This window comes from Zeus faber (genome assembly GCF_960531495.2).
Source record: "Zeus faber genome assembly, chromosome: 13".
Taxonomy (NCBI): domain Eukaryota; kingdom Metazoa; phylum Chordata; class Actinopteri; order Zeiformes; family Zeidae; genus Zeus; species Zeus faber.
The window spans coordinates 7012353-7036892 of NC_137198.1; the positions used below are offsets into that span (position 1 = coordinate 7012353).

At 43.0% G+C, this 24540-nt stretch overlaps 1 protein-coding gene across 1 annotated transcript in view; it reads right to left on the minus strand.

The window, feature by feature from the left end:
- Positions 1 to 24540, minus strand: part of mta1 (metastasis associated 1) — a 61442-nt gene that overhangs the window by 21441 nt on the left and 15461 nt on the right. The window contains exons 3-6 of the mRNA XM_080012983.1: positions 22374 to 22467; positions 6002 to 6128; positions 1468 to 1531; positions 787 to 904 (exon numbers count right to left, since the gene is read on the minus strand). Of these exons, the coding sequence (XP_079869109.1) occupies positions 787 to 904; positions 1468 to 1531; positions 6002 to 6128; positions 22374 to 22467 (403 nt within the window). The remainder of the gene's footprint in view (positions 1 to 786; positions 905 to 1467; positions 1532 to 6001; positions 6129 to 22373; positions 22468 to 24540) is intronic.

Here is a 24540-nt window from a genome sequence, read left to right on the forward strand (position 1 = left end):
CGATTTTGTGTCTATATTATTGTTAGGGATTTAACATTGAAATTATGATCAGAACAGTCTTTATCGTACGTGCTTAAATGGTGCCATGATGAAATAAAATAACGTTGAAGTTATCCATTAATCATTTTGCTGGGGATCCCTTGAAACCTCTTAAAAGAGCCCCCTGAAGGTCCCCAGACATTGAGAACCACTGCCCTAGATGACTGTGGCCATCGCATGCAGTTATGTTCTTTAGTTTGACTCGTCACTCAAAAGGCCACCAACACTTCTGAACAATGTGGTGTCCTTTCGCCTTTTTCCCCTGTTGGGATGAGACCGCATCAGTCCGTCGAGCCGAAAAGACAAAATTCATGGAAGAAACGAGGGATCCATGCAGCAGGTTTTTATCTGTCTTTTAATTCTGCATTTTTGGTTTGTATGAGCAGACTAGCGCTGTGGTTGCCATGGCACCCCAGCTTATTTGCTCATACATAAAAAAAAAAAAAATAAATTAACAAGGCTGCGATACAAAAAAAAAAAAAAAAAAAAACAGAAAAAGAGCCTCTGGGATGAAAGAAAAAAACCCCTCCTAAAAGTTTGACACTTGAAGGAAGAAGATTGCCTCTCAACACATAAAGATGGAGTTGTTTCCATTTATGCGGAAAGAATAACCAACGAGATGGAATCACTCGAGATCAAATTCCAAAAGCCTCAACGGAAAAAGTAAATTTAGGAAGAGGTTCTGGGGTGGAAGCAGATTTAAAAAACAAAAAACAAAACAAAAAAAAAAAAAAAAGCGGCGTGCACCTTCTTTAAGCAGGTCCGTGATGTCCGCCTGGTACTTGTTCCCCACGCGGATCTCCCCCTTGTCGGCCAGAAGAGTCTTCTGCTGGGGGTCGTACACCAGCGAGTAGAAGAAGGCATCCTGGGAAATACAAGATGGCGGCCAAAACAAACCCCCCCCCCGAAAGAAAACGGGCGAGGGCAGAGTTAGGGCCACAGAAGAAGGGATCAGGGCCATGAAGTAGAAAGTAGAGTAAGAGAGAGAGAGGGAGAGGGAGAGAGAGAGACATGTGTGTTTGACCATACTTGAGGACGGGTCTCCGAATTGACTGTCTTTTGGTTTAGGTCACCAGAAACACGGGTCCTCGCTAACCATGTGTATTTACTCTGACCTCAATCTGATACAAGTACAACGATGTGTGTGTGTGTTTCCTGCTGGTAGCCTCCCATCTCATTACTGTACGTGAGAAGAACATTCTGGGTCAGTGCTGTGAATTATTTATGGTGCAGCCCGGCCACACACACACACACACACACACACACACACACACACACACACACACACACACACACACACACACACACACACACACACACACACACACACACACACACACACACACACACACACACACACACACACACACACACACGTTTAGTAAGGATTAAGGAACGCTGCTGCCGTGTGTGAGGTGGAGTACGAACCTCTCTGTCAAGGTACGACTTGAGAGCCTCCGTCTCGTTCAGCAGCGTCACACAGCACTTCCCCCTAGAAGAGAGGAAGGAAGAGAGGGAAGGGCGGTGAGAGAGAGAGAGAGAGAGGGAAGGGCGGAGAGACAGAGAGAGAGAGAGGGAAGGGCGGAGAGAGAGAGAGAGGGGGAGGGAGAGAGGGAAGGGCGGCGAGAGGGAGGGAGGGAGCGAAAGAGGAAAAACAGGGAAGGAGGTTATCACATTGGAAAGAAAGGATGGAAGGCATGAAGGTAAGTGGGAAGGAAGGAAGGTAAGACGGAACAAAGGCGAGAAGGTAGGACCTCAAGGAACAGGGAAGGAAGGTAAGAAAGAAAGCAAGGAGGAAGGAGGGAAGGGAGGTAAAAAGGAAGGACAGAATTAAAGCAAATTAAAAGAAAGGAAGGAAGACAACAAAAACAAGAGTGGAGGAAAAGTCCAAATGAAAAAGGAAAAAAAAAAAAAAAAAAAAAAAAAATGTATTGTCATTTCTCCTCCCAGTGAATGAGCCTGTTCTAGTTCCAACACTCTGGAAGTTGCTCAACACGGCAGCCATCACACACACACACACACACACACACACACACACACACACACACACACACACACACACACACACACACACACACACACACACACACACACACACACACACACACACACACACACACACACAGAGAGGATTATGGGTAAAAATAACCACAATGCATCAGTTTTGGGGAAACATCAAAAACATTTAAAATCACTGACATTCATAAAGTAATTGGCTTCCGCTCAAAGCGAGCCAAACTTCTTTCAATAAATTTAGTGAAAATTCAATGTTCAAAACAGGTTGTCACTTTTTCCTTCACCATGATTGATCACGCATAATGAAAACTTTATTTCAGCAGATTTTATCCAAATAGATCTTGCTGTAAGAAAACAACACCGTCAACAAACTTTCCAAAATGTAACTGAATCATTTGATATTTCCACGCGTCCAGGATTCACCACGGAACATAACGCAAGCAGGAAAGTATTTTATTTAAAGTAAAATAAAGTTAAGTATTTAATACATACCCATAACAATACTCACAACCATACTGCCACTTAACCCCCACCCCAGTCTCAGCTACTGAACCAACTTTTTAACTTAACATATCCTGTGGTCCTTGGTCATATTTTGTATGTATTTGGACATTTTTTCTTTTTAAAACTACTATTAGACTACTCTTTCTTTGGAAATCTGGCTATTTTTTGTACATTTTCACACATTCCTCCTATGTGAAAATGTACTCGGCAAAATAAACCCATTCAGGTCAGCTTTTAAAACTATTACAGACCTGCCGACCTTGGGAGAAGTATTTTGAGTACCGCAACAGTGCAACCACCTCGGCACCACTTCGCCCTGCATTTGCCCGCTCGCCGCCACATCATCAGTCAACTTATTCACCATATTTTCTTGAGAAGAATTCCTTCAATGAAAAGCGGAGGTATTTACATTTTGCGTCCTGAGCAGAGCATCAGGGGGGCGCCGCATCGGCGTTTCCGAGCCCGACAGCCCCGGGGGACTCCCCGAGGGGAACGAGGAACTGGGCAGGTCCCCCGAAGCGAGGTAACGTCAACCGCCTTTTTTTTTTTTTTTTTCCCCTCCCCTGCTTGCATTCACACCGGCAGTAATAACGGTGAAGTGACGCTGAAGCGACGCTAGCCAGTGGGGTTTCATTTCAGCACATGCTCCGAGTTCCTTATCAGTCCACCAAAATCTGTTTCTGAACAAATTTGAGGCTCAATTACAAGCAATCCAGGTGCTGAATCCTCACTCATATCAGATCTACAAGGCCTCATTTAAAAGTCTGGCCCGACTTTCTTAAGGCAAGGGCACGCATCGGGACACTGCGCGGGATTTTTGGTTTCATTCAATTAACATTGGAAAATAAAACTAAAATAATATGTCCTGTGTACAATAAAAATACTATTTGTATTGGTTTTAATTTTTATTGTTTTTTTTTTGCTTTTTATTAGCGCCGGTCGCCGCCCAAATCGATGTGACTCGTTCTAAGAAGTACGACCGTTCCTAGTTCCTGCTGTGCGGGCACACGTAAAAAGGGAGGGTTCCTCCAAATGTTCTTCAGAAGGAAAAACTTACCGCGGCGCAAAAACGCTGCGTGGGACGGACGACGCCCTTTGCAGCCACGCTCGACTTTCTTGTCTCCGAGGTGTTATCTCGTCGGTACCCCGTGCGTCTTGGGTGTCGCTTTGACTGCAAAAACCCTCTCGCCGTCGGCATGGCAATGGAAAACAAGCCAAGTCCCAAGCACGGCAGCGTCGTAAGGGTGGAGAAGACCTCCACGCCTCCGCTCCTCCCCATGCCCGTGTCTCGACCAGGCCTCCCGGCCGCGCTTGCTGGGGACGCTGTCCTCAACGCCGGTGGTTCGATTACACCCGGAACCCACCTTCCACCGTATCCACAGATCCAAACTGCTTGACCCTAAAGAGCCTCCAAACTTGGGGGGTTTCCGTTTTGGTTCCGGTTTTTATGGTGGTCTTCCCTGAAACCCGCACGGACACGGCTGCTGTAAAGCCTTGATATTTCCGATTCCGCATGTTTTTGCCGTTTTGTCTGATAATACCGCCAAAACGTTTTTCACGGACGACTTATCGAGGGCCGTCTTTAACACCATACGAATGGTCGGGGGTTTCCTCATTTCGGTTTTTCTTTGTTTAAACAAGAAAGCGCCTGCCATCCCTTCATATGACATTCAAGACGAGGATTTCGGGCAAAAAAAACCCAAAAAAAACAACAACCCTATTTTTCAAACAATTTACGGTTGGTCACGATGAATTTCCAGCAATACCCTTAAACTAAACAGCAGAAACATGTGATATCTAAAACCAGAAATGGCAGGAGGAACCGCAGTTTAGAATTAGATTTAGCGTTCTCCGCCAATAAAGCTCAAACTTCCTCGACTGTGATCTTTGGACTGTCAGGTGGCTTTTCTCTTTATCGCCCATTTGCAAGATGTTATCTAATGTTATCTCGTTTCGGGGCCCGGCTCCTTTTCCTTCTCTGCCAGGAGAGTAAAGGGAGTTTTCCACGCGGGGCTGAATCGAGTTCCACGTCCTTAAAATAAAACCGCCAAAACCGGCCAAATATTGCGCCTGTGATCAATCCGATGTTTCCTGTACAAAGGAATATGATCCAATGGAATCACACGTAATCGGATGAAACCCGGGAATTGGAATACACCCAGATAGGCAAATCCGGTTTTGCCCGCCCTTCATAGACTCCCAAAATATCGAGTCATGAAGCCCCTAACGACTTCACGTGCCGGTCAATACCGTCTGCCGTGGGATGGACATTTCGTTAGGAACGACTTGCCGCTCACTGTCCGTGCACCTTATTTGGTTTGCGTTCGATTTTCTTATTGCTTGCCAGACACTGCTGCTGCTCGCGAACTGCAGCCCAAAACTAAACTTAATGTTCTCCATATTAATAATAATATTGACCATGCAAAGTTACCAGTGGATTTATAGTAATGCCACAAGGAGTTGTTTCATAGTCGTTAAGTATCAAAGAGAATTTTTGGAACGCGACATACAATATCATTTTGAATTTAAAGCATGAGATGACTTTTTTTTTTAATGATATAATATAAACTTTTAACTGCTTAGTAGTATTAGTATAGTTCGTCACCATACCAAGCCCCCCAAAAACATCTACTGTAAATAACATGATGAAGTTCAACACTTCATCCTCACAATTTGATGCTTTGGAAAACCACAGAAGTTGTTTTTGTTGTTGTTGTTGTTGTAGTATTAGAAAATATGAGTTTAGTGGATTTGGCAATTATTACAGAGAGCTCCACCCACCCAGGAATCGTTAATAAACAAAAAAAAAAAAAGTTGACTCCACCCACTGAAGATTTTGACCAATTAAAAAGACTGTAAGACTTGAAAGTCATTTTGAGTGTATATCACAGTACCTCATATGCCTTTTAACTGAACTTATCCTGTGCACAGAATCGCACTTTGTATATTCTATATATTTGGCTATTTTTGTATTTTTATTTTGATACTTTCGGATATTTGGCTTTTTTTATTCGCCAGACTGTTCTTCATACTCTTTTTTTTTTATTTTATTTTTTTTATGCTAATCGACTGTATAGCAACGCACCAATCCCTAACATGACAAATTCCTTGTAATGTTTAAATATACTTTAACATACAAATAAACACATTCTCATCCTGATATGATATTAAACCAGTTAAAAAGACAAATAAATGAATTACTATTAAAAATCCCGGACAGTTGCAGTCAAGGCAGCTACTAAATTAGAATGCGTTCGATGTCTGTTGACGGTCTGAAAAGCAGCCGCGAACATAACAAGTGTCTTTTTAAAAAACACAGACACTGAGGCCTGGTGTGGATGAAAGGAGCTGAAGGACCGGTGCAGACTCCCAACACAAGGCGACAGCGTTGCTGAAAAAACAACAAAAATGAAAGGATGGAAAAAAGGTGTAGAACCCCAACCTGATGTGCGTGGCCGGTAGGGACTCCAGCTGCCGGGAGAGGAACAGCTCCCGGTGCCTGAGTTGGTGCTTCTGCTTCTCGGGGAGGTCCACCATCTCCGGCTTCTCCATCTCTTCCTCCAGCTCCCCTGAGGAGGTGGGAGAAAGGGCGGGGGTGTCAAAGGTCAAATATATATTCTTTCAACAGATGAGGGGATTCTCAAGTGTAAATTTTACAAAAAGTAAATTAAAATTAAAATAAAAAAGATAATTAAAATAATAAAATAGAAAATTTAATATTAATAAATATGAATTAATAATACATTCCAGTAATATTAATGAACGATAAAAATCACAGTAAATTCCGAAAACAATATTCTACATCCAATAATCAATTACCCAAATAATACATAATATACAACTACATTAGAGTTTTAATAAAGTATACTGCCTCGGTCCAGTTAGAAAATGAGAATAGATAGCTGTTCCGCAATGTGTAGAGATATAGTGAAACACTATGATTGGCTTAAACTACGATAGTGGCATTCAATAAAAATATAATACATTAAAATATAAATCGCAATAATTTGTGTGACTGCTTCATCAACTAAAATGTCATGATTGTGAGAGCCCTGCGCGTAGATACAGAATTACTATCAATGGACGCATACGCACACATTTCAGTGAGAACACACACACAGTAGTATGATGTAACATTAGCGCAATCAAAGCACAAAGACACACACACACACACACACACACACACACAAATTTAATTTAGCCTGGGCAGATAAGACGAATTTGTGGACCGTTTACATGCTGAAAAGGTTGTAGAGCAGTTATCACGGCATGAGTCACTGAGGTGCCTGAGTCACTGCGAGGACTGATTTAGTACAAAGCGGTCGGCAGCCGGTTCTCCAAACCCCTCCTCCTTCATCCTCGGGCAAAATAACGAGGGATGGAGGAGCGCGAGAAGGGAGGGAGGGGGCAAGAGGAGGAGGGTGGAGGGTGGTGAAGAAAGAGAGAAAGACGTTGAGGGACTAATCGGTGAAATGGGAGGGCGAGATCCCAAACGGCCCCCTAAAACGGAGCCCTCGTTCAGGAGGGACGCTCGATTTTGTGTGTCGGCGAAACAGCAGCGATTGACACCGGGCTGGAGGAGGGCGGAGATACCCCCTCCTCTGGGACGCGCCGGGTTTTCCACTTTCAATTGCACTTTTCAATTTCCAACTCCATTTTCAATCATGGGCAATGTGGAAAAATAAGGAAACGGTGACAAATGAAACGAACAAAACAAACAAGACTCAGATTGCATCCTGGGTAAAAAAAGGACCACTTTGCCGTTGTTATTTCCATTTCAGGAGGCAGAATGTACCGCAAAATACAGCAAAATGAAGCAACATTGCAGAAAAAAAATAAGTTTGGTAAGAAAGAAATCTAAAAATGTGACCTATCATCAGGAAGGCACTGCAATCAGGAGGGTGAACGCTCGTGTTGACCAGGGATGGTCTTAAAGTCAGGACGCCGACCATCTCCAGTGGACAAGGGTCGGCCCTCACAACATCGAGAGTTTGGGCCGTTCTAGGGAGCAATCCGGGGCGCAGGTCCAAAGATTAGAGGTGGTGGAACGGAGTGATACTCAAGGTAGAGATTGTGGGAGAAATGGAGGCGGAATTGAAGAAGAAGAAAAAGAAGAACAACGAGGAATAAGCAATGGGAAGGTGAGCGAGAGAGAGGGAGGAGAGAGAGTCAGAATCAAGGCAAAACAATTGAGGACGGAAAATGAGTGAGATGGGCAAAGACAATAAAAGAGTTAGAGTAATACCGCACGAGTATACGAGACGCAAACATTCAGATTGGGTAAAAATAAGAAGTGAACTCGCTAATAAAGCACTTTTTAAACACATCAGAGGGTAATTCAGTGCATTTACATACACACAAAAGTTCCGATTTTATTCTGAATTTGCCAATATTCCCAACACTGCAACTATCACAAAAACCATGTATCTGTAAGATCTCATCCACAATTAACAATTTTCTTTGATTCATTTTTTTTCTTTTTTATTATTCTCCTTTCATCGCTGGCGTACTCATTTATCTATTTACTTTAAAGTGGCCGCATACTTCAGCCTGATTGACTTTTTTATTGTCATTATAATTATTATTTTTTTTAATAGGCTGCAAGCACCGTGTGTTGCTGTGTAGATTAGGAAACACCCGCACCCCGAGAACGGATTGAATAAAATCTCCTGAACTCCATCGTCATTATCGAGGTAAAATGTTTTTTTGTGTGTTTGACATGAGCAAGAAAGACGGAAATGGTCACAAACACAGTGATGCACACAGAAAAATGAAGAGTCCCGACGTCTGTTCCAATATTGAGCTTGTGTCCTTGTATTTGGAAAAAATGTTTTTGTGTCGGATCTACATATAGTCACACAGAGGTAGGTAGAGAACGAGAGAGAAAGACAGACTGAGAGGGGGGGGCGAGCGGGGCGATAGAGAGATCCATCGAAGCGTGCTCCGATTCATTCAGAGTTTCATTAGAGGAAGTCAGACGTGGAGTGGGAGACAGCGAGCAGAACAAAAGCAATCAAGGGATTTTCAGGCCAAGGGATGTGTGGCCAAAATCAATAAGTACTCTTTCTCCCTCCCTCTCCCTCTCTCTCCGGCACTCCACTCCCTCCAGACACACTATCATTGGCCCCGTGTACACACACACACACACGGAATATATTAGACAAAAACATTTCTCTTTTGGACGATAAAAAAAAATTGGACATGATGTCAGGTAAAAGCTAATCAACTGGGAGGCAAACGTGTTTACATGTGAAATGAGGGAGAGGAGGGGGCGGGGGGGCGCGGGTGATTAAACTGGTGTGCGTCGGAAACCCGTCAGTCGACTGAGATTCTTCTAGTCGAGCGGTGGTTTTGTCTCCCCCCCGGTCAGCGTGTATTACAATAACAGGATAAAACAGATGGAAGTTTACAAAATGCAGAGGGATAACATTTCAATGGGGAATTATAAATAAGGGGAATCGTAAATATATTTTTATATGTGTGAATGGAACACGGCTCTCCGTGCGGCCCCCCTCCCACCAAACAGAACAACTGGAAACAGCGTGGGGGCGGGGCACGGAGGAACGGGCCACGACTCGTAGACTCTGAAGACAATTTTCTGCGCGAGACGCATGGAGGGGGACGCTTTTCTCCGTCACTCTCTCCCTGAGAATGACGGAGAAAGTGTCCCCGTTACGCATGGTTTTGTTCCTTATGCACTTGCTTTGTTCCATAAGGAGACGTAAAATAAAAAATTAAAAACCCCAATCCCAAAAAAAAAATAAAATAAAAATAAAAAAAATAAATAAAAAAACCTTTCGCCCTACCGCTAGTGCACGCATCGTCAGTACCGCCGGAGAGGCCGACAGGTGCGGAGGTGCACCCGTCTCCCTCTCCACGCCCGCCCTTGGGATGCCGCCCTTGGCCCCTGGCTACCTCACCTATAGAAATAGCTGGCCCCCCCCACCCCACCACACCACACACTTAAATATTTGCATTGAGCAGAAGTAAGCACCTTGAAGTAAGCACCTTGAAGTAAGTCGAATGTATAGTTGAGTTTGGGCGTCACCAAGTTTCCGCTTTGTTTACGTTAGGAATCCATTTTTAGATAATTATTTTTAAATATAAGCGGCATTTAAATCCGAACCCGATATTCAATATATGCACAATACTTATGTTTTGAACAACAGTACAGTCAAATTTACTCTACTGTTTTGTTTTATGACAATGGAATGGAAATGGGTCATTTTGAGGAGAAGAAAAAAAAAAACCTCATAAAAATTACAACATTTGGTCCGCATTGAATTTCTGTTTGAAATCTGATTAAAAAAGTAGTCCCGCCCTTCATCAGGCTTTAAGAACGGCGGTCCAAGTCGTACTGTGGTGACAGACAAGAAAAGCTGCTTTGGCTGTGCTGACCTTTGAAGGGTGCGGCCTGACGGAGACGCAGAGAGACATCGGAACTGTATCTCATCCATTCTGTGTTTTTTTTGGTTTCCCCCCTTTCTCTGATCTCCCCTTCCTTCCTTCATTTCGATTTCCCTACACTTTGTTTCCTCTAAGCTCGTCTTTTCTTTCTTCCTTTCTCTGCCCCCCCCCATTTTCTCCTCCTCTCCTCCCTCCTTTGCCCTCTCCTCCTCCTCCCTCGCCCCCGCCCTCTCCTCCTCCCTCTACGAGCCGGTCTCCTGGCAGGGCACCCGTACCACACTCTCCGCAAATTGCCTCTCCATCTCACCTGTCTAAACCAATTATCAATTATTGATAAATGAGTCGCCTTTCAAGCCGGCGAGCGTAAGGCGGCCGAGCGTGAGGAAAGGAGCGGAAAGGAGAAACCCGGGGGCCCGCGGGACGAGGCGAATATATTACTTTCACAGAAACACTTCCTCCGCGGCACCCACCGCCAGGGGGCGACAGCGGGAGCCCTGCCTCCCGGGACGCGTCCGATCCCTAATTGTAAAAATACAGACCGTATATGTTGATACTGATGTTGTTGGTGCGGTAGTTTTTGTTGATGATTACTGGCGATAAAAACTATTTCCTCTTTGGACAACAAACAAACATGTGTACATTACTGTGCAATATGTGTTTATTGTATTTTATTTATTTATTTATTTTTAAACGCCGAAAATAACACCATGGACCTGTTCGTTTGGACATGAATGACCGCTTGTCGTGAGCTTGGTACACACCAGAAACGCTTGGGTACGGGTGTTGTTTTTACAGGTTCTGCAGTGTGAAAGTCTCAAAATAAAAAAGCTCCCTTTTCAAAAAAATCTGTTGCAACGCCGCTGTGACCTGGATGCAGCAGTGGGTGCACAGAGCACGGAGACAGCAGGAGTAATAAGTTCAAGTTCAAGAACAGGTATTTCTTGCTCAAAGGTTTTGGAAATTTATTTGGATGAGTTTTTGTCAAGGCTTTCCATAAATGCAAAGCATATTAGATATCAGCACACAGCGCCTGAGCAAATACCACGTTCATGTAACGGGAACATGACAACGCACCAGCACTCAACTAACTGCATTTAGACGGCTGACTGGGTGACTACAACGGACTGAAACTGGTGTCGGCTACCGGTATTCTGTGGAGAAGGTAACTTGCTATTCAACACCTTACAGAGTCATCTAAATAGTTATCACAGAGCTTGCTACACCCGTCTTCACCAAGGCCAATACATAGTCCAGACGTAGCGATCATGGACCGGACTCCGCACGCACTAAAATGATGAAACGGCGCACCCTAGTGGATGTCCGCCCGAAGCTCAATTTTACATGGCTAGCGTCATCGTACCGGTCGCGTAGCGGCTCGCTTGTAGGAGGAGGCGGAACACAGGCGAGAAGGAGATAAACATGGAATTTAGCCTGGAGTTAGAGCGCCTCTTCTTCCTCTTCCGGGGCCGGCGCCACGTTGTTTACATTCTGTAACTTCCGACAGAAAAGGAAGATGCCACAAAGGATTGTGGGAAATGTAGGCCTCGGATAGGCGTCGGGTTGGTACGACTGGACTACGAAAAGTCCAACGGCGGTGGACTGTCCGTCCTCAGTGTACCCACCCTGTATCAACTTGCACCGCCCGTATCCGCCCTGTATCAACTTGCACCGCCCTTATCCGCCCTGTATCAACTTGCACTTCCCTTATCCACTTTGTAAGCGCCTTCAGCCACTGGAAAATAAAGTCATATTTACAGATCCGAAATATTGACCAGATATATATTATAGACATAGACAAGTGGTCTACTGTTATATACCACAACGCTGGAATGAAAAAAGTATAAGATGGAAAGGAAGAACATTTCAGGGAGGGTGATAAACCCGTTTTTGTATTGCACACCATTTTTTCCTATGCTCCAACAACCACATTTGGCATAAGGGATTATGATAGTATGAGCTAACTATATTTTTTAAAGTTGGGGTTTTGTATCATTAAGAAATCATGACAACATCCGTGACTTGAGAAGGTCACATGGCGTTGGAGGGATCCTGTCATCCAGACACTTCACTCATCTGACTCAGAGACGTGAATCAGAGGCGTGGCTGGATGTCCTGTCGTACGGGAGGACATCAGACGTCAGGTAATCAACTCGCACAAACACCGAGACGCTTTTTTAAAACGCACGAATTCCCAGATACGCTGCCCAGCACACCGGAAACAGAACTCGTCGGGACGAGAAGACGAACGACGTCGATGAAACCTCCCGAGGGCCTCCGGGTCGGACGCCAGGGGCCAAACTTAAAGTCGTTTCCAGAAGACGGAGACGGCGCTTCCGCTTTGCGGTTTTCATGCCTTTTAATGCCGTATTTCTTAATTACCTGCCCGGAAAGCATCCCAGCGAAGGTGAAGTAAAATACAGACGCGACAGAAGGACATAATGCGAACTGCATCCAGAGGAAGGGTGTAAAGCAGCGTTTCCGTTATCTGGTAATTGCAGTTTTCTGACCGGGAAAATCTGTTGAAGTCCGACGTATTTCAATCCCTCCCGTCATAACGTCCGGGAAAATAATTCCGCTTCAAGCACAATTTGAATTAGTGCTGAGTGGATCATTTCGATGAAATAATTCCGCGGATCTGTTTGTTTCCGCGCTCGGCAAGTTGCAACGGAAAGCCAATCAGTTGGGACGATCTAAAGCTAACGGTTCACTTCTGACCAATCACGTTTGTCGCTTGAGAACCAAGCACCGCCCCCTCCCCCGTGGACAGGTTGCTTGTAAACACGGAGCGGAGACAAAGCACAGCGCCCAGAGGAGAAGCAGAAAGATGTATGGTTGACAACAGGGACACATACATCCATAGTTTGGTGTTTTTTGGATATTTAAATTTCAACCCAAAGCAGACGGTAAATTTCAATTGTGTAAAATATGTCGACGAGATGTCCCGACAAAGACGGACAACAGCACAAACTTAATTATTTATTTCGACCTACTTGTCAAATTTGTTTTGTTTTTGAATTGATCAAAATGTTATTTCAGTTAAATGTTAAAGCAGCTGCACTTGTTGCTTATTGTTCAATTATTTGATTTCTAGTAGTAATATTTGTAATATTGATTTAAGAATGGCGTTAACTGACGGGACATATTTTATTTTGAATATTCAATAAAAACTATTATACATCTACATGCCTTATGTCATTCTCTATATGAACTGCTTATCTATTGTTCTACAGCTCAATAAGCACATAATATTTGACCGGAATCTCTCCCGTTTGTCTGGGAAATTCAAGTCTTCCAGGACACTGATTTGGCCTTAACCTACGCCCTTGAACTGACAACCAAACAACTGAACACTTATCCCTCCGACCTGCCACACACACACACACACCCCCAAACAAGATTGCGCCGCACATTCCCTCTCGCTAGACTTGTGAACCGCCCGCAGTAAAAAACACTTTATAAATGACGATAAACAATACTCCAATGCATCCAGGGTCATTACAACAATTACAATTACATACCATATATAGCTACTCCTCACCTAACGACCAAGTTCCGTTCCTAGGACCAGGTCGTTAAGCAAATTGGTCGATAAGCGAGGACCTGTGTTATTTCACGGTACGGGGGCGTGGCGATACAATACGTCGCGGTATTGTACGCTCCATACAATACAGACTGGTCAGAGAGCTGGTCGTTAAGTGAGGAGTACCTGTATTACGAGATCAGAATCACAATATATATGATATTATTATATCTAAATGCCCTCAAGTAACAAAAATACTTCCCTAGTCTTTTATGAAATATATCTATTTAAAGGTAAGCCATGCCACTTTTATAGAATTGGCTTATTTTAATTTATAATTGAAATTTATGTCATTGCATTACCATTATAAATGTCATACATTAATCAAATGTTAAGAACCGTAACAGATTGCATCGTATTGCACAACATCGCTCTGTTTTAAAATGTATCGTCCCCTGAATCGTATCCCAGCCTGTTCATCTAGATAGGTATCGGATTGTCTTATAAGGGAGGAATGCATTCCCGTAATCAAGAGCATCCCTTATTTATCTAAGGGACAGAAGGAGCCACAACCCAAACACAGACTAAGGTCAGTTCATGGAAAATAAAAATAAAAAATTTAACATGGTAGGAGGTGAGGCCGCGGGGGGAACGTGCCAAGCTGGGTGCCCTGCCTGACCACTCAGCAGGCCCCTGTGATCACAGGGGGAGGGGCCGAGGCTGAAATTAAGGGCCAAGGAGGAGGAGGAGGAGGAGGAGGAGGAAGAGTCGAAAAGAGTGCTCTGACTCTCCGCAAGGAAAATATTTGATCAGTGACTCACAGCAGACACACACGAACACACACACGGACACACAAAGAAACACAAACAAAAAAAGGCAAACCGACGCATGCACACACACCTCCAACAGCACTGCACTGATCCGTAACGGAACCAAATTAAAAATACCCACAAGCAATTCAAGCTTTAGACCCCTGAGCTCAACACACACACACACACACCACACACACACACACTCTCCTGGTGGCAGAGGGCTGCAGCTCCAGACAGGATGCAGCCCACACCCATGTGGTGCGCAGCCATTCCTGCCGTGCATTTTTCACATATTGCAAATGTCTGGGAGCCGCTGGCTGAACTGTTGCTGCTGCCGGCGGCGGCAGTGTGCAGCCAGAGCCCATAGGAGCGTATAGAACCACAAGGAACCGGCTGGAACACCAGTCCCTCCCAAAGCATTGGAGTGTCTATTAGGAAGTGCACCGATATACCCTTCACGGGATCAATACCGCAACATCGAAACCCAGATGCCATGGTAACATGACGTCGGTGCAAAGCATTACCGCTCAAAGAGCACACACACACACACACACACACACACACACACACACACACACACACACACACACACACACACACACACACACACACACACACACACACACACACACACACACACACACTCATTGAACATTCGTCAGTTTGATATTCTCTGTATGATACATCTGATTTTATGATAACTGAAGATAACGGTGCTATTACAAAGTGTTTGCTACACTGTAGTGGGAGTGAGGACTTGGCACTCTTACTCGAAACTCTGACTCAAAAGTACTATTCACATATAATGTCCATCCCAAATATCGATATTACATTATAACAGAATTTTGGCCTCACTCATGTACACAATTCATGTAATTGTCAAAAGATGGCGGAGCCATTGGTTTATTTTATAGTAGCTTAAACTATGAGAATCTTTCAACAAACACACACACTAAATATTTCCATTCGTTCATAGAGACACTCAGTCCATCGAGACTGATGCTGTGTGGTCCGGTCCAACAGAACAAAATACTCTGCCACAGATACGGCCTGAGGCGTCCACTGTGATGGGATCACACACAAATAACCAAATGTGTTTACATGGACACACAAGTACTCAAGTAAACACACACACACACACACACACACACACACACAAAAGATGCATGTACACAACTAAAAAAGCACACAGAGTTGCATAGTTATAGCACATTGCTGAAAAGACACAATTTATTTTAGAATTGTGAGTATAGAATGGGTCAATTTCCATTTGAACATTAGACTGACAGTTTTGTTGAAGCACTGTGCAGTGAAAAAAAAGTCAAATTAAATGAAATAAGGTTTAAAATTGAGAACGCACAATGTAAATTTTGAGCTAGAAAACCTCAAATTTAAATTATTGAATGGGTGACAGCGTTTAAATTGCCAAACGCTTCATTCACAAAGCAAATGTAAGTAAGTTAACTTTATTTGTAAAGCTCCTTTCCAAACAAGACTTACAAGGTGCTGTATTATAAAAAACAAGAAAGAAAATAGAAATAAAAAAGTAAAAAAACTGAAAATAACAATATCAAGACATTAAAACCACACGGAAGGCAAACACACTACAAAACATAGTGCTTACCAAACAAGTGAGTTTTTAACACTCTTCTCAAAACTATCCACTGACTGCATTTTTTTATAACCAAGGGAAGACGGTTGCAGAGAGTGGGAGCTACAACCGTAAAAAACCACAGCCTCTTTCCAAAGGCTGTGGCACTACGGAACTCCAACATCTCCTTCAGTCCCACAAGACTGATGTGCTGCTCACTGGGCACGTGCAGTATTTTCTTACATGTCACTCCAACACACTGATTATGTGCAATATTCCAACACCAACCACACGTCATTCCACACCCCACTACACATCACTCCATATCTGTCCACCGCACCTTGACTGTACTTTTCGCTGCTGCTGCTGCTTTTTCACCCTCGTTGTTGTTAGTTGTATTTTATTGCCAATTGTATTTATACTTTATTTTGCTTATATTTTGTATTTCACTGTTTGCATTCTGTACTTTTCAAATTGCTGGTATTTTTTTTTTTTATCTCAGTGTCTTATTCATTCTTTGTAAATGTGTGTCAAGTTAACACAAATGCGGCATTCTGCTCCTCATGCCGCAGGCACACTGCAACGACTCTCAGAGTCGTGAGATCGCTGCACTGTTCACACTACACAACGTTCTGTCTTGTGATGGGGAATGTTGCAGTCTTGTGGTTCACACACTACATGACTGATAAGCAACAGGGGGTCACACATTACAACATCTTTCACCAGGATGAATCGTCGGCGAGTATGTCGGGTCTCCAAACTACGTTTTGTCACGAAAACACGCATGAGCACCGGAAACAACGGGATACCACGGGCGGTACAGGATTATTCATGTTTGATTATATTCTTGATCACTGTAAAACGAAAAAAAGCTAAATTTCAAATAAGAAATATATTTAAAAACCGAGAGAAGAAAAGTAAGATCGGTATGTTGTGTGTTTCTGGCCGCGGCTCCGTGCACTCCCGTCCCTCCGTCTCTCCTTGTCCCCGCCCCCTCCCTCCGTGTCTGCTCTCATTGTTCGGCGGTGACGCAACGAGTCGACCCTGACTCGACCAGATATAAAACCTGCTTGATATCTGTTCTGCAGTGTGATCGTGTTGTGAGCGGTTCACGCCACACGCTCGTCGCTCACAGGAGCAGGCGATGCCTTTCCTCTGATCTGGGGCCGTGCTCGGAGATCTCCAAAAACCGAGTCGGCGAGTGGGAAAATCGGCCCAGAATCAGGTAGTCTGAACTGGGCATTAATAACAAATCACTAATCAGCGTAATGGAGCAGAAAAACACCCATAGAAGCAGCTAGCTCATGTCCTGCAGATTATGAAGAAGGGATTACAAGTTTGTTATTGATCACTCCAACACGGGAGGCAGATGTTTTGATAAATTCTCCAGTGCATTACTACAAATCCCGATGCCTCCATCTGCGTTTTCAGCCCAAAACTGTAATAAACCAACTGTGTTTTCCCTTCACAATTAAACAGATATCAGCCTTATCATGGGCGTAACTCTGCCACAACGGGCTGGGGCACAAGAACTGCTGTGCAGGTTTATCATCAATATGACAATTATATTGGAAATAAAGCGACGCACGTTTAGCTTTTCTACCCTGATTAATTACATTATGAAGCCTACCCTTTCCCAAATGATTCCGATGTTGTGGTCCTTGTAAATTATACAGAAGGGTAACAATAATCGATGAGAACTATTTGAAGCAAGACCTTTTACTTTTATTCCCTTTAAAAAGTATGTATTTTAGTAGCAGCTAGCATGTAATGCATTTTGATCACAATTCATTTAGACAATCATTGTTTAACGTCTGGTGGACAGACCGCAGAGATTATCTATTTTTAATCCCAAATTGGATGCGTAAAGTTAAACTAAAACCAAGAACAGCTCAGTCCCTAAATAAAGCCTGTATGCGCGTTGCACTTCGCCTCCAAATCGTTAAAGTTTCATATATTTAAAACTGCATAGCAACTGTACTTTTCTTTCTTTAACAGCATACTGTTGCCATTGTATAAACAAGCGCAAATCACTGTATGAAAGCCATTTACAACATTAGAATATGGCCGACAGGCCGTGAGGCATTCAAATCCAAAAACCAACCAGTGCCAAAATCCTTATACAGCAAACACTGCCACCATGTTAGGCTTTTGTTACTCCTTACCACAAAGAGGATTTCACAACAGCATATTCCCTGCACAAGTCAATATTTACTCCCATTTGGGTACTTTCTTTGTAACAGGACTGGTATCTAATCCAGGGTGTCCTCTTGCATTGTGTTTACAGTGACTAGGGGCAGACTCCAGTCAGAGCTGGTATCACTGGAGACGGAGCACTCGGCACTCAATCAATAAAAAATAAATAAATAAATAAATAAATAAATAAATAAATAAATAAATAAATAAAATCGAAACGGCTAAAGGTGGTGGAACCAACCGCCGAAGATATGAGATAGTCGTTCTGCACAAAGGACATAAATTGATTCCAGCTCTCCATCACCGCCAGCGTCAGGACATGGTGGGACGATCAATCCCAGAACTTCTCCTAAAATAAACTGTTTATTGTACAGTCCCAGGGCCAAATTGTTAAAAGTTACTTGTGGACAAATCACCATTCAAATACGCATGTCCAAGCCCTGTGTTGTTCCTCTCCAGCCGCCCGCGTCCCTGAACACGAGTCGTGGATAAGCTGAAAGAGGTGGATGGATGGTTATTTATGCTCCCTTTCACAGGTTTATCAAGCAAGCCGGTGGGGATTCAGTGCCTTGCTCAAAGGTATATCCACAGTGTGGATGCTTTGCCATACCAGGGATTTGAACCCAAACCTTCCAGTAGATGAATGGATTTAATTTCCCTTAGTTCAGTAAATATAATTTCCAACACATTTCTGGGTGCTCATTCATTGGCTTATCTGCGTTATTTCTGTTAGGGGACCCCAGTCCATCGCAGGGTCTTTCTGTAGTTCAGTCAGGCAACTTATCAGGCTCCTATGGCCCCAAAATTTAACTGCATCACCAGACAACACACTGCTGAAAGCCTGTGGTTGAACGGTTTGCTTTCCATCCTCCTAACTTTTTTTTTTACGCATTTGGCGTTCTTTTGTTGTCCTTTTGTGTGAGTAAACCCATCATCATCACAAGCCTAAGGTCCCATAAGGAAGAATTTTGTCTGCTGAGCATCAAAATACCAGCATGTTCCAAATCGACTAAAGAAACTATACTGCAACTATTTTAAAATGGTTGAAAAACGAAAACTAGAGCCAATTGAAGTAAAACTACACAGAAGTTAGCTTTAAATGTGGTAACACCATAGTCAACACCATATGGCGTGTTTTGGTTAAAAGAATAAAAATTAAAAAAAAAAAGAAAGAAAGGAATCTGATAGAGTAGTTGTTGCAGCCCTGGAACATTATTGTATTTAGCACAATATACACAAACCTCAACTAACAGGACCAGAGAGGAAGCGATAATAACATGCTGGTGAAAAGAAATGCTCTTATCTTAACACACAACACAAAGTTTGTTTACACACAGCGGTGTGCCAACTGCGCCGGCATTAGGTGAGTCACTGGCTCTTTAATTTCACAAAACATCGCACTGCGAAGTGGCAGAAAGTGGAGTTGAGCTCCAAGTGCCCTCCGGGGAGGAAAGTCTCCCTTCAAAACGCGCGCGCACGCGCACGCACACACACACACACACACACACACACACACACACACACACACACACACACACACACACACACACACACACACACACACACACACACACACACACACGACAGACGGCACCGCGGGGTCCTAACATGCCCACTCTGAGATTCGTAAATCAGCTCCAGGACACATAGAATGACTCGTACAAACATGGCAACAAGAGCACGCAAATCACTGTACGTAGGGTCCCAAAATACAGACACGAAATATAACAAACCCGCGAAATTCGAGAGGGAAATCCCGAGATCGGATTGGAAGAGGAAAAAATACTCAACGTTCTTCTACGGCCCGTAAATTCACAATGCAAGTTAGATTTCCCACTAATTTATTTTCTCTATGTACATAGACATTGAGCAACTTGAACGACAAGACGTCCGAAACGTCCCGGGTCTCACGACACCTCAACCGAGTGTGTGTGTGTGTGTGTGTGTGTGCGCACTGCAAACGTCGTTCGATCCTCACACTGCGATCTTCGGGCGTCCAGTTCAGTCGTGTTAGGTAGGTATTACAGTTTTCAGATTTTCCGTGAAGCTGGGATCAGACCACACACAAATTTCCAGCGGCGGGGCCGAAGATCAACGTCGGATGCAACGGGCATCTTAACCCGTCTCGTGTGACGTCGGGGTGATCGCTGACCACCCCGACGAAAGAATGTCAGAATTTTTGGTATTTTCCTGCCAAGTCTGGCAAGAGCCCCGGCCCCCTCCCTCCCTCTTTCCTTCTCCCCCGCTCCCTCCCTCTCGCCGCTCCAGTTTCAGAACACGGTAGACGGCGCTTACACTGTTTCAATGCTCGGATTGTTACTGGCGGATAAAAGATGTTTTTAAATCGTCGGTCGTCAGTGTCAATTACGATCGATGGGGGTCGATCGCCGATTTAATGGTAAATCTGCCCAAGCCTATGGTGAAAGAGAAAAATTTGGTGCAGTCTGATTCGGACGCCACAAAGGTCAAAGTGGCTTCGTGCGCGCACATCACAGAGTCACATTTCACGTATCAAGGGAGGAGAGGAGAGAAAGAACGCTATTGGAAGACCTCAGATCAAGTCGGGCTCGGAGCCCTGTCTCCCTCCGTGCAAATTCTTCACCGTGACATTCATCCTACAAGCAGGTCTACACAGCACAACTCTCAGAATGTGAACGAGCAGCCAGAGAACCAGACTTTTTATGGGTGTCACGATTCACCGAAACGGGTTTCAACGTTAAAATGTGACGACATTGATACGTGGAGCCCTGGCGCGATCTAAACGCACCATGAAGCGGTCGACGGCCCTATTCTGAAGTTACAAATCGATTGACTGAAGCTTTGCTGCCGATTCTACTTTAGCATTAATAACCAAGCAGCTGCGGAACACTCACTGATCTAACGGTACAGGTCATGTTACTTTCATGCCGTTAAGATGACAACCCAGCACTTCTCCCGCCGTACTCTCTGCGCGCACGCGCGCGCACACACACACACACACACACACACACACCTTCCCGAAGTAACCAACGCATCCAGGGTCATTATATTATATATTACAGAATCCCAATATATTAGATATTGTATCTAAATGCCATAAAACAAGAACCATAATATATATAAAAATTGTATGTATACAAATTGCCAAAAACACAAATAATCAGAAATTTAAGATATACTGTACTTGTATAGAATTTGCTTATTTTAATTTATAATGGAAAATGAACATTTTCTACATTATACATTTATTATACATCTACATTTTCTAGTTAATTAAACAAATGTTAAGAACTGTATCAGATTGCATTTTATCGCACAGCACTGAATCATTCTGTATTAAAAATAATGGTCCCTGAATCGTATCACAGCCCATGTATCTATACTCCAGAGCTTCCGTTTCACGCGTCCTGGAAGATTTCATTTTCCCGGACAAATGGGAGAGGTTCAGGTCAATTATTATCTGTGTTAATGGAGCTCAAAAACAATTGATAAGCAGGTTATTTAAAGAATGACATCATGAAGGCGTGTAGATTTATAGTCTAATCCCCGCCATTTACATTTTTTTTTATAAATATTACAAATATTTACGACTTGAAATCAAATCATTTTTATTGAGATGATCAAGTTTATTTTATTCTGACATCAAGGTAAAACAAAACAAACCGATTGTTATTGTTATTTTATTTATCCCCCAACACTAATTCAAATTATGTTCACCAGACATTATGACCGGAGAGAATTAAATATGTTGGACTTCAACAGATTTTCCTGGTCACAAAACGGCAATTACCAGATAACGGATACTGCTAGATACGTATCGGATCGCCTTACAAGGGAGAGAGACGCACACTCCGAGGACTTTTATAACGTCGGACAATGATGTCACAAAGACTCCAACGCCTCCATCTAATCAAGGTGCGCCACCGTTCTTCAACCGGGGTAAATTTGCAAACGTTGTTTTGCTTATCGATGTTGATCCAACTTGAACCACAAGATGTCTGAAAAGTCCCGGTTCCGACGAGACCTCAACCATATTTGTGCGTACTTCCGTGTTTCCGGATACTTTTTTATTAATCATAAAAATCAGAGCAAAAGCAATAGGGTTCCAGCCCTGCGGGTCGAGAACACCACCTGACCATCTCCTGTAAAGCCCCCGATGATCTTTGAGATTTCCACCAAAAAAAACCAACATTTCTTTCCATCTGTTTTTCCAGATACAAAGAAATCCAAAGATTTCTGGACATAACACAATAAAAACAAAATGAAGGTCACTCAACAACGTCTGAGCTTTTTGTTGTCTCAAACTCACGTGCGTGTTTGTCTGCCAGGGCAATGAGCGTGCTGGAGATGTCCCTGCGCCGGTAAAAACACACCACTTTGGCCTCCACATTCCCATTGGCTGTCTGAAAAACAAACCAAAAATAAAAAATAAAACAGACAATTGGCGTTACCACGGCAACAAGCAAGGCTGCCAAACATGTCGGGGAGATTTTGAGCATGCACACGCATCTCGCACACTTATTTTGTGCTGAAGAACTGGAAGAAAGACTCAAATGTATCGAACACATTTATTCAGGTTTAATAAGCTGATGTTAACAAAGACCGCGCTGGAATGACAAAGGTAGAAAAAAAAATTTGGCACACACACAATGTTGAATTTTGGGACCTAAAAAAATGGTCATCGTCCAAAAATGTTCAGAAGCCCTGGTCTAAGAAAATGGGACTGTCATAAATATTAAAAAAAAAAAAACATTTTGGAAATTAAATAAATAAAATAAAATAATGGGTTTTCGTTCCTCAAAACATACGTGATTTTCATGGATCTTTTTTAACCTTTTGAACACCACTACGACAATAAATTAAAACTTCTTCTCAAAGTCGAGCGGCTTTGAGAAAGATAGATATTGTGCGACAGTGTCTGTGGAAAGCAGCCGTTTCCCCAAACAGAGTGATCAAAAACCACAACATCTTTGATTCAACTAATGCATGTTGGAGGATTCCGTTTTTTTTTTTTATAGCAGCGGCAGCATCGTAGAGAGTAAAGCTGCAGTCAATGTTCCAAGCGCGGAGCTGATCACAGGAATGCTGAGCATTATTTGGACAAACAGCATTATCGACAATCACAACAATCTAACTTCTACATTTCTGCAGCAGTCATTGTTTCTCCAATGACTGCTGCAGAATGTTGATGCTGCATCCATTCAACTGTGGACCAGCGCCACAGCAAGAGAGTGTGCGCATCAAATGACATTTCTCAGAAGATCAGGCGTCATTTCAATATGTTTAAGTCTCCAAACAATGATATTTTGGCTTAAAAAAATAATAATAATAATTTAATAAAATAAAGACATTTTTACTTGTGTTTAATTTTCATTCTTGCTGCCCAAGGAAAAATTCATCGCAAAACCTGTGTATTTGAAGGCTTAAAAATAATTACAGTGTATTTGCATTGTTCAAACACACACATTCAGTTACATAAACACGTCCCAGAGAACGGTTCGAGGGAAATATAGGGATGAAGTTCACAGGCAGCCATGATGGACCCAAACTAAAAATAGCACCACGACAGAGCTGCAGAACACACACACACACACACACACACACACACACACACACACACACACACACACACACACACACACACACACACACACACACACACACACACACACACACACACACACACACACACACACACACACACACACACACGAAATAAAGCAGTTAGATTAAATACAAAAATAAATAAATAAAAACTTCTTTGAACTCTGCTCGAATGCCAGCCTCTTTGTAAACTGCTCAGAAACTGGAATAAAATAATGGACATTAATATTGTGAGCTTGTGAAATGGTTCGTGAATGTGTAATCAAGTTCTGCAACCGTAGAAATCTTTTGTGTATGTGTGAAAAGGTCTTGTGCACACACACAAACACATCATTTGCACGCGTGTCAAAATGTTTTAAAGCTCTAGAAATATTTGATGCATGAGTGAGAGTTTTGTGCGGAAGGAAGTCTTCCGGCAATCCACCGGCTACACCGGAACCCCAGAAATATCGGCAATTTTATTTTGTAAATTCAATTAATGAGAATTAAGACAATTTTAATACATTTTGGAATAAATTATTTTACTAATACAACGATAATTGTAAACCTAGTGGACATCGTGGGACATAACCACTGGCTATACCAGCATGGACCGGTGCCTTGGTAAACATTGTGTAGTCTCTCCAAACACACTTAGAAACGCTGGTTAATCATCAATTAAAATATATAGCAAGTGCACAGCATGTGGAACGACTACATTAGAGTAGCATTCTGTTTCCTTTCACCATCCACTCCCCCAAATATGACAATGTTTTATCTGGGAAGCAATTTAGTATAAAATACTATTCATATATAAAATGAAATCACAGTCAATGTGTAGATGCATTTAAGGGGGTTGGAAAGGGATCCCCTTTTTGTGAGCTTTCAAAAGT